The 10,788-nt window shown below is 38.6% G+C and overlaps 3 protein-coding genes across 3 annotated transcripts; all 3 read left to right on the plus strand.

The window, feature by feature from the left end:
* The first annotated feature begins 1,136 nt into the window (after positions 1-1,136).
* On the plus strand, positions 1,137-3,440 carry LOC116112201 (anthocyanidin 3-O-glucosyltransferase 2-like). The gene has a single exon (XM_031398375.1). It carries the CDS (start codon positions 1,219-1,221, stop codon positions 2,671-2,673), a length of 1,455 nt encoding a protein of 484 aa, XP_031254235.1. The 5' UTR covers positions 1,137-1,218; the 3' UTR covers positions 2,674-3,440.
* A 224-nt stretch (positions 3,441-3,664) lies between these two features.
* LOC116112202 (anthocyanidin 3-O-glucosyltransferase 2-like) lies at positions 3,665-6,834 on the plus strand. The gene is made up of 3 exons (XM_031398377.1): positions 3,665-3,781; positions 4,249-5,720; positions 6,755-6,834. Exon 2 carries the CDS (start codon positions 4,254-4,256, stop codon positions 5,700-5,702), a length of 1,449 nt encoding a protein of 482 aa, XP_031254237.1. The 5' UTR covers positions 3,665-3,781; positions 4,249-4,253; the 3' UTR covers positions 5,703-5,720; positions 6,755-6,834.
* Positions 6,835-8,822: 1,988 nt separating this feature from the next.
* Positions 8,823-10,497, plus strand: LOC116112182 (anthocyanidin 3-O-glucosyltransferase 2-like). Its single transcript, XM_031398356.1, has one exon. The coding sequence runs from the start codon at positions 8,849-8,851 to the stop codon at positions 10,349-10,351; it is 1,503 nt and encodes a 500-aa protein (XP_031254216.1). The 5' UTR covers positions 8,823-8,848; the 3' UTR covers positions 10,352-10,497.
* The last annotated feature ends 291 nt before the right edge of the window (positions 10,498-10,788 follow it).

Consider the following 10,788-nt stretch of genomic DNA (forward strand, 5'->3'; position numbering starts at 1 on the left):
GATTTAAGAATATCTCTCATGAAGACAACTAATGGGAAGCGGGTTATAAATTGTACCACACCTACGCACACGCAGAATCATGATTACCAACTTGAATCCTTCAACTATAAATAGAGAGCTCTCCTCCATTTTACATGATTGGCTCACCCACCGCTAAAAACGTATACTCTCTCTCTCTTTACACTTATTTTCTCTATTGTAATTTAGCTAGTCGAGTGCGACCTGATTGTTATCACCTATTAATATAATTACAGTGGACATAAGATTCACCTTAGGCATCTAAACCACTTTAAAAATTGTTATATATTCAATATCTCTTTTTATACTTTCATACCACGTGTGATTTCTAAATCCATTTAGCATTTTATATACGTGAATAGTTGGTGTCAAAAATGCATAAAATTGAAGCTCACTTATACTGAACTGAAAGTGTCTATCTACAACCAAAAGCAAACTAGCAGAGCTTTACTCAACCACTAACGAGATTTTAGCTACAATATCAGACCCTTTATTTGACTAACAGAAGTAGAAAAATATGGGCCAATATTAACAAACCAAAAGACCAAGTCAAACTTTGAATCATTCCTCAACACTCTCCCGTGATTCAAGGTTGCAAACACCAAGCTGAAATCTAAAGTAAACAAACTTATCTCTTGGCAGAGGCTTTGTAAGTATATATGCCAATTGATCATTTGTGTTACTAGAGGATGTTCTTGGATCGATACTAGAGGTTATATTAACCGTTTTGCATCTAAGGATCAAGAGCATCTGCTGAGTGATGAGATGTTGGAAGGATTAGCCATAGAAATGAAAAATGCTGATAAGTGCCTGAATTGAAGAAATGCAAATTATGTCCGTAATCAAAGGGCGCCGCCTTCATCTACACCTACTCCTAATGTTATTAATTTCAACCAAGTATAGTAAATTATTAGTTAATTGCCTTCGCTTTATCACTTTGAACTAGAACATTTATTTTTCTATAAAATATGCTTTAAATAAAATTATCGCCTTTGACTTCGATGATTGCATGAATCTTTTAATTAAGATATAGTCTACTGATTTAATTATCAGATGCTTTGAACAACTTACTTGGGAGTCTCAAAGAAAATAATCAAATATTATTGCCGTCATTTTTTATTCATAAATAATTTTACTTCAATCTCTATATAACTTTCATTCAATTTTACTCACAATACTCAAAAACAATCACCAGGTTCAATGAACAACAAAGCCGAGCTCGTCTTCATCCCTGCACCAGGCGTTGGCCACCTCGGCTCCACCGTGGAGTTGGCCAAGCTCCTCCTCCACCGCCACCAACGCATCTCCATCACGGTCCTCGTCATGAAATTACCCTCCGACTCCAAAGTTAACACCTATCTAAACTCACTCTCTTCTGGCGACCGCATCAGCTTCCTTCATCTCCCCAATGATGACCTACAAGGATTCGACCCCAAAAAATTCTTCCCTTCTTTCATTGAATGTCATAAAACCCTCGTCAAAGAAGCCGTCTCTAAGCTTGTTCACTCCGAATCAGTCTCCAATGACCCACCTCGACTCGCCGGGTTTGTTCTCGACTTGTTTTGTACAAGCATGATCGATGTTGCTGATGAGCTTGGAATTCCTAGCTATATTTTCTTCACGTCCAGTGCGGGTTATCTGGGTTTGATGCTTCACGCGCAGGCTCTTTATGATCAGCAGAACAAACACATTATTGAGTTGAAAGACTCGGATTCTGAGTTGGAAGTACCGAGTCTTGTTAACCCAATTCCTGCTAGAGTTTTGCCTTCCGTATACTTGGAGAAAGATTGGTCCATGATTGGGTTTGAGCTAGCGCGGAGCTTTCGGAGAGTTAAGGGTATTGTTGTAAATTCGTTCATGGAGCTGGAATCATATACGATCAAGTCTTTCTCAAATGGTGAAACCAACATCCCACCCGTTTATCCTTTAGGACCCATTTTGAATCTTGAGGGTAATAGCATTGATTTAGGGTCAGGTGGGTCCAAAACAAAAACAGAGATAATGGAGTGGCTTGATGATCAGCCGCGATCGTCAGTTGTGTTCCTATGCTTCGGGAGCATGGGAAGCTTTGATGAGGATCAGGTGAAAGAGATTGCCTGTGCGCTGGAGCAGAGTGGGCAACGGTTCTTATGGTCTCTACGTCAACGTCGACCAAAGGGTCAGTCTGGCGGTCCGAGGGATTACACAAATCTAACGGACGTGTTACCAGAAGGGTTTCTCGATCGTACGGTCGGGATTGGAAAAGTAATCGGGTGGGCCCCACAAGTGTCGATCTTAGCCCACAAGGCGATTGGAGGGCTCGTATCACATTGCAGGTGGAATTCGATACTAGAGAGCATATGGTTTGAAGTTCCGATCGCCGCGTGGCCGATGTACGCCGAGCAACAATTGAGTGCCTTTGAGATAGTGATTGAGTTGGGATTAGCGGTTGAGATTAAAATGGATTACATGATGGATTTTTCAAGAGAGAATCAAGAGATTGTGAGCGCTGGGGAGATAGAGAGAGGGATCAGGAAATTGATGGAGAATGATAATAAGACAAGGAAAAAATTGAAGGAGATGAGCGAAAAGAGTAGAAAAGCCATGATGGAAGGTGGATCTTCATCCACTTCACTGGGTTGCTTCATCGATGATGTGATGAGCAATTTGTCATAAAATTATGGGAAAAACTATTCATATAATACTTTGGATGGATTCTCGGTTTCTTGTTTTTATTTCCTTCTCCTTGGAACACAGTTTTCACAAGGCCATGTTTTGTAATTTCATTTTCCCTTATTGTGAGAATAACTAAATTATATGTGGGGGATTACACGTGAGAAGCTTTGATGCATTGTCTCCTCTTACTACATAAGACGCTTGTTCAAGTCTTACAAAAAAAACCATATGATGAGATATATGAGATGTTGGAAGGATTAGCCATGGAAATGCAAAATGCTGATGTAAGGCCACCTGAAGCTCCAAACTAGATGCCATCTCTCAGTTTAATGAATGAACAGGAATATTCTTCACAGATTTTGAAAATGGGAGAACGAAAACCATGTGTACGTAGTAAACTGAAGACAGCTAGCTGCAAAAGTAATTGGCCGTTGAAGGCTTGCAGATATAAACACGATGGTAGGTCTAAATGTTGGTCTTTTGTCCACACTGACTATTGATGCAGTGATACTTTTGCTGGAAATGCATCAAATTTCCAGTTTGCTGTTTGAATATTTTGGCGCCAATTGAATTCTGTTTCTGCAGTTGGTCTGACTTGTGTAGCTGCAGTTTTGGTGCATTTTAGTTGATTGGTTTAGGAGTGATTAAGTCATATAAATGATGTACTTTGAGCTTGTTTTTGTTGGTTGTTAGAGTTTAAATTCAAATGAAAAATCTCTGCTGTAGTTGTTGTAACAGTGGATGGTTTAGTTGTATTGTTGTATAAATTGTCAACTTTAATGAAGTAACTTCGGCTTTTCCATACTCTCATCAGTTTTTCCTTTCTTTTTCTTTGAATTCTCCGGCCATAATATCATCACTCACAATTTGGATCACTGCTCAATTGTTCAGTTGAGCAGTTCAGTGTTTAGCATGACGCAAATAGTCTGGATTCTTTAGTGGATCTTTCACACTTTATTTAAACAGGTCTTAACTCTTTTTTCAGGTAAACTACAAAAATCCTTTTCTCAACGCCATCTACCGCCTTCTGCCAGTTTGCGCCCCTGTCGCTCTGCAGAATCATACGAGTTAAACCTGGAGATCAACCAGGCAATCTAAGGTCCAACAGGTAAAGGATGCCCAAAATATTTCATGTGAATTCCAGCAGATAAACAATAATCTTCTTAATTCTTTTCACACTGCATTTATATAGAGCAAGTATGGCTTATATCTACCATGTCACAAGTTAATACATGAACATCTAATAAACAAGGCAAGGCTTGACTTTTAAATAATTTGCCATAACCTAGTTGAGGATGATTTTGATTAATCAAAAAGCAAGACATCTTTGTCTATTGGTAAAATATGTGAACATAAATCACTGAAGTAAGGTTAGATTCATTAGAGTCTGAAAAGTAATACTCGAGCTACTTTTCAATTACCAGTTATTTGAACACATACAGGTCTTCTCCCTGTTAGCAAAGCACTTACATCATCGCTGACTTATCTACTTGTTTACATAAATAATTTTACTTCAATTTCTATATAAAATCCATTAACTTTCTTTGAATTTTACTCAAAAAACACAATAACCAGCTTCAATGAACAAGAAAGCCGACCTCGTCTTTATCCCTACACCAGGCGTCGGCCACCTCGGCTCCACCGTGGAGCTGGCCAAGCTCCTCGTCCACCGCCACCAACGCATCTCCATCACGGTCCTCATCATGAAATTACCCTCCGACTCCAAAGTTAACACCTATCTAAACTCACTCTCTGCCAGCGACAGCATCAACTTCGTTCATCTGCCAAGCGATGACCTTCAAGGATTCGACCCCAGAAGCTTCTTCACCTCGTTCATTGAATCTCATAAACCCCTCGTCAAAGAAGCCGTCTCTAAACTTGTTCACTCCGAGTCAGCCTCCCATGACTCACCTCGACTCGCCGGGTTTGTCCTCGACATGTTTTGTACCAGCATGACCGATGTTGCTGATGAATTTGGAGTTCCTAGCTATATTTTCTTCCCACCCAGTGCAGCTTTTCTGGGTTTTATGCTTCACACGCAGGCTGTTTATGATAAGCAGAACAAACACACTGCTGAGTTGAAAGACTCGGATTCTGAGTTGGAGGTACCGAGTCTTGTTCACCCAATGCCTGCTAGAGTTTTGCCTTCGGTATACTTGGAGAAAGAAGGGTCCATGATTGTGTTTGAGCAGGTGAGGAGGTTTCGCAGAGTTAAGGGTATTCTTGTAAATTCGTTCATGGAGCTAGAATCCTATGCAATCAAGTCTTTCTCAAATGGTGAAACCAAAATCCCACCCGTTTATCCTATAGGACCCGTTTTGAATCTTGAGGGTGATAGGATTGCTTTAGGGTCAAGTGGGTCAAAAGCAGAGATCATGGAGTGGCTTGATGATCAGCCGGCATCGTCAGTTGTGTTCCTATGCTTTGGGAGCATGGGAAGCTTCGGTGAGGAACAGGTGAAAGAGATTGTCTATGCGCTCGAGCAGACTGGGTATCGGTTCTCGTGGTCTCTAGGTCAACCTTCTTTGAATGGTCAGTTTACTATTACAAGTGATTACACAAATCTAACAGACGTGTTACCCGAAGGGTTTCTCTATCGAACAGTTGGGGTTGGAAAAGTAATCGGATGGGCCCCACAAGTGTCGATCTTAGCCCACAAGGCAATCAGAGGGTTCGTATCGTATTGCGGGTGGAATTCAATTCTAGAGAGTATATGGTTTGAAGTTCCAATGGCGATGTGGCCGATATACGCGGAACAACAATTCAATGCGTTTGAGATGGTGATTGAGTTAGGAGTAGCGGTGGAGATTAAAATGGATTATAGGAAGGAATTTTCGGGAGAGAATCAGATGATTGTTAGGTCAAGGGAGATAGAGAAAGGAATAAAGAAATTAATGGAGGATGAGAATGGGATAAGAAAAAGAGTAAAGGAGATGAGCGATAAGAGCAAAAAAGCCATGATGGAGGGTGGATCTTCCTTCACTTCATTGGGGTGCTTCATTGATGATGTCATGAGCAATTTGTCATAAAAGCAATTTCGAGAACATGTATGTAATAATTATTTTTATAATAAACAATATGTTATATTAATCAAATAAATATATATTCTAAATTTCTAATCCAAGGGCAGCCATTTATTTATCCGGCCGAACGACTTGTGCATACCCAAGATTTATCGTAACGACAAGTTGGTACCCAAAAGGTTTTAAAATGATAAATAGGTACCTTCCGTCATATTCTGTTACTGATTTCTGTTTATTAATAGTGAAAAGACTAAAATGCCCTTCAAAGTTTCAATTTTAGATTTTTATAAATTTAAAAATTTCTAAAAAACCCCCTAAGTTTGCTAATTTAATAAACACCCCCATATATAAAAAGTTTGTTAAATAACAAAAACACCCCCAGTGCCAGATTCCGGCCACCATCGTCGGAATCTGGCCAGAAAACTAGGTCTGTGTCGTAACGTGCCGATCTGGCCTTTTCCGGCCAGATCCGTGGCGGATCTGGCCGGAAAAGGCAAGATCTGGCCGTCGAAGCAACAGCCAGATCTGGCCTTTTCTAGCCAGATCCGTGGCTGATCTGGCCGGAAAGGGCCAGATCTAGCCCTAGATCTGGCCATTTCCGGCCAGATCAGCCACGGATCTGGCCAGAAAAGGCCAGATCGACGCGTTACGACACATATCCGACGGGTCTGTGTAGTAACGCAATTTTCCGGCCAGTTTCCGACGGTGGTGGCCGGAATCTGGCACTGCTGGTGGCGGGGGTGTTTTTGTTATTGTACAAAATTTTTATACATTAGGGTATTTAGTTAAATTTGTAAACTTAGGGGGTTTTTTAGAAATTTTTAAATTTATAAAAAATCAAAATTCAAACTTTTAAGGGCATTTTAGTCTTTTCACTATTTATAAACAGTAATAAACAGAAACCACTAACAGAACATGACGGAAAGTACCTATTTGTCATTTCAAAACCTTTTGGATACCAACTTATCGTTACGTCAAACCTTGGGTACGTATAAGTCGTTTCCCTTATTTATCCCTAAGTTGGAAGTAACGTGTCTTGTTAACTCAATTCCTAATAGGGTTTTGGCTATCGTGTTATTGGAGAGAGTAGACTTATAGTTCTGTTTAAGCAAGCGAGAAGATATAAAGGATTGAAGGGTACGATCGTATGCTGTCAAGTCTTTCTATGAGGGTCTGATGTTCAATATACCACTTCTACAAACGGTGGGCTTGATCATCAACCTCCGTGAGCAAAGAAATCGCATGTGGATTAGAGAAGGGAATCAAGATATTATTGGACGGTGATGGTGTAGATGAGTACAAAGAGTATGTACTATGTACTAGAATACCAAAGTGGACAAAATTTAATTTTCCAAAGTGGACAAAATTTAATTTTTCTAAATCTTATAACCAAAATAATATTCCGTTAGTTTCAATGTCTACGTCATTCTAGACTTAATTTTTTTATATAATAAGTGTCTTTTCGACAAAAAAAGTTGAGCGTCCCTCTCTCTGTCTCTCGTTTTACGAGCCCTGTCTCGTCTCTTATTCTTCTCCTCTCTCTCTCTCTGTCTCTTCTTTATATTTTTGTTACTTGGTGTGCCCTCCATTTTCAAGAAATTTAAGATCCCTCGTATCTCAATTTTGAATCTGTCTCCGCGACTTAAATTGACATGATCTTAGCTTGTTATAGAGAGCCAGAAACGTAACCCACGTTAGCCTTCTCTATATCTCTATGTTTATATACTGTGTTTGAGTAATATTACATTTACCAAAATTTTATATTGAATTTTTATATCAAAGGACAAATCAATCAGTTAAACACGATTACGTTGGAGTTTTTTATTAATAAACAATCACCTAATATTTATAGACATTTATCTATATTTAATAGACTCATATTTATATTTAATGGACTCTCGTTCATATTATATGGACAGATATCCATTTATAATAGACGCTCATCCAAAAATTTTTACATTAAGTGGAAAGACATCCATTTTAGATAGACGTCTGTCCATTGTTTAATTAAGATGACATATTCATTTTAAAAGTGTAAAATTTTTAGATGAAATAAAAGAAAAAAAAATTGATTTTTAGCAAAAGTATAGACGTGCAATTGAACATTGGCTGAGCTTTTCATCTAAAAAAATTAAAAAAATAAAATAAAATTTGAGAATGGAAAATTTTTCATTTTTTTTTTCATTTATAAACAAAATGCAAAGCAAATAAAACCTGTTTTGGGAAGCTAAAATTTTAAACATTTTAATTGAAAATTTAAAAGAATATTTTTTTTATTAGACTAAATTTTTTTAATGGACAGGTGTCCATTAACATATGAACGTCTGTCTAATCTTTAGGGATGACCGTTTATAACCTATGAAAGATCGTCCTTATTTTATCTTTATATTTTTTATTTCATTTACTCATGAACGAACGTCCTTTAAATGGAGACGCCCGTCCTAGGAAATGGTTTTGTTTACATTAAAAATTACTTTCTTATAAAAGAGAAAAGTATGTCGTTTAAAATTATGTAATTTGTTAAAACCACCGATAATTTGATGGGAGGTGTAATAGAATAATCTCAAAAGTATTATATAATATAATATAATATACATTACTTTATTATATAAAAAATTATACATACTTAAAAACAAAAATTGAATGAAATAAAATAAGATAATGAAGTATAATAAGACAAAGGATATGAAAGTCTTTTTATGTTATAAACCCATTGATGTGTGATGTGTCTCACTCTCACGTTGGTTTCCACACATTGGCCGACACTATCCAACAAATCTTTCGTTACAAAACCATTACATCAAAATGGAACTGCTCATTAAACAACACCACATTTATGATGAGTCGGTTACCGAATTGACTGCACCAGGAACATGTGTCTATCTTGGCCCACTGGCCACTGGCCACCTGAAAGGCACGCACCAATAATTAATAACTCAACGCCTTCAGATGAAGGGTCGGGTCGAGAAGATAACTTTAAAAAAATTATTTTAATTAACAAGCGTGATCTCGCCCGTCACACCTACTTTATTATTAAATAAATATTTTTCTCGTAATCTGGCGTAGTAATTACATCATCATCCTCATCATTCATCAACCCGTAGTCCTGTATATAACTTCCCATCAACTTTGTTAGTAAACAAAGCAAAAGGATGGTGAAAGCTGAGCTTGTGTTGATCCCTTCATTGGGCGTCGGCCACGTTGTAACGATGGTGGAGATGGCAAAGCTCCTGGTCCAGCGCGACCACCGCCTCTCCATCACCGTCCTCGTCATGCAGCTCTCCTTCGACACCAAAGTCCCCCTCTACCTTCATTCACTCTCTCTCTCTCCACTCAACCCGAACTTCAAAATCATTCAATTCCCAAAAGTCAATCTTTCCCCTTCGAAATCATCTTCTCGTATAAGCTTAATGGGTTCGTTCATCAAAAGCCATAAACCCCTCGTTAAAGAAGCAGTCACTAAGCTAATTCAGACTGAGTCAGCCTCAGGTAACTCACCTCGACTCGCCGGCTTCGTTCTCGACATGTTCTGTGCGGACATGATTGAAGTTGCGAATGATTTTGGAGTTCCTAGCTATATTTTCTACCCCTCGAGTGCAGCTTTTCTTGGTATGCAGTTACACTTGCAAGTTCTTTGTGATGAGCAAAACCATCCCATCACTGAATTGAAAGACTCGGTCACTGAGTTGATTGTCCCGAGTCTCGTTAAGCCGTTTCCTGTTGAGAATTTGCCTATAGTGTTGACAGAGAAAGAGTGGACTACTGTTATGTTTCAACAAGCGAGGGGGTATAGAGAAGCAAAGGGCATTATTGTAAATACATTCAAAGAGTTGGAATCCTATGCGGTCGAGTCTTTCTCTGATGGTAAGTTGACCAACACCCCACCTGTGTATACACCAGGATCCATTTTGAATTTAGACGGTGATAAGATTGATCGAGGATCAGGTGGGTCCATCTCAATAACAGAGATCAAGGAGTGGCTTGATGATCAACCGCCATCATCGGTTGTGTTTCTTTGCTTCGGAAGCATGGGAAGCTTCGGTGGGGATCAGGTGAAAGAAATCGCTAGTGCGCTTGAACATAGCGAGCATCGGTTTTTGTGGTCCCTACGTCAACCTCCACCAGAGGGTCAAGTTGGTAGCCCTACTGATTATGCAAATCTGACGGATGTGCTACCTGAAGGATTCATTGATCGGACGATTAAGATTGGAAAAGTAATCGGATGGGCCCCACAAATATCAATCCTAGCCCACAAGGCGATCGGAGGGTTCGTATCACACTGTGGGTGGAATTCAGTGTTGGAGAGCGTATGGTTTGGCGTTCCAATTGCGGCGTGGCCAATGTACGCTGAGCAACAGTTCAATGCGTTTGAGATGGTGATGGAGCTAGAATTAGCGGTTGAGATTAAACTGGATTATAAGAAGGATATTTCAAGCGACAGTGCAACAATTGTGAGTGCAAAAGATATAGAGAAAGGAATCAAGAAATTAATGGAGGGTGATAGTAAGGTAAGGAAACGGATGGCGGAGATGAGTGCAAAGAGCAGAAAGGCAGTGATGGAGGGTGGATCTTCCTTCTCTTCGTTGGTTTGCTTCATTGATGATGTGATGGACAACATTGGATCAAAAGAAGCTAAAGAATCTTTACCAAATTGAAGTTAATGTATTTGGAATATTTATTTCACTTTAAAGAGTAATGTATTAGAACTCCAATGATGCTCTAATGGATGTTCACAACAATCAATTAATTCAAAAATTTTGTAATTTTATTGGTTCAATCCTCCTTGACTCTTTAATCTCAACCATGTGTTTCTAATTTTCTTTTACCAGGGTTTAGGATGAAACTTTGTTTAATGAAGTGATTCACTTTTTAAAAGATTAATTTCCATTTATTTGTTCTTCATAGATTATGGTTTTTGCTTATATAGATAATTGAATTATATATTCTTTCATCATTAATATCAAGTATTTTTGATAGTTAGAATATTGACTTAATTTATCTATGCTTGGTCCTCTAAAGAATAATGTGATTCCTTTGATTCTTTGTGTTCTTCTACCAAATCGATGCAATGAATGCTTAGGCACACAACTAA

Source organism: Pistacia vera, unplaced genomic scaffold (genome assembly GCF_008641045.1).
Source record: "Pistacia vera cultivar Batoury unplaced genomic scaffold, PisVer_v2 Contig656, whole genome shotgun sequence".
Lineage (NCBI taxonomy): Eukaryota > Viridiplantae > Streptophyta > Magnoliopsida > Sapindales > Anacardiaceae > Pistacia > Pistacia vera.

Bases quoted from the DNA above. Each gene is read 5' to 3' on its own strand.
- LOC116112201 (XM_031398375.1), top strand. From the start codon at position 1,219: ATGAACAACAAAGCCGAGCTCGTCTTCATCCCTGCACCAGGCGTTGGC.
- LOC116112202 (XM_031398377.1), top strand. From the start codon at position 4,254: ATGAACAAGAAAGCCGACCTCGTCTTTATCCCTACACCAGGCGTCGGC.
- LOC116112182 (XM_031398356.1), top strand. From the start codon at position 8,849: ATGGTGAAAGCTGAGCTTGTGTTGATCCCTTCATTGGGCGTCGGCCAC.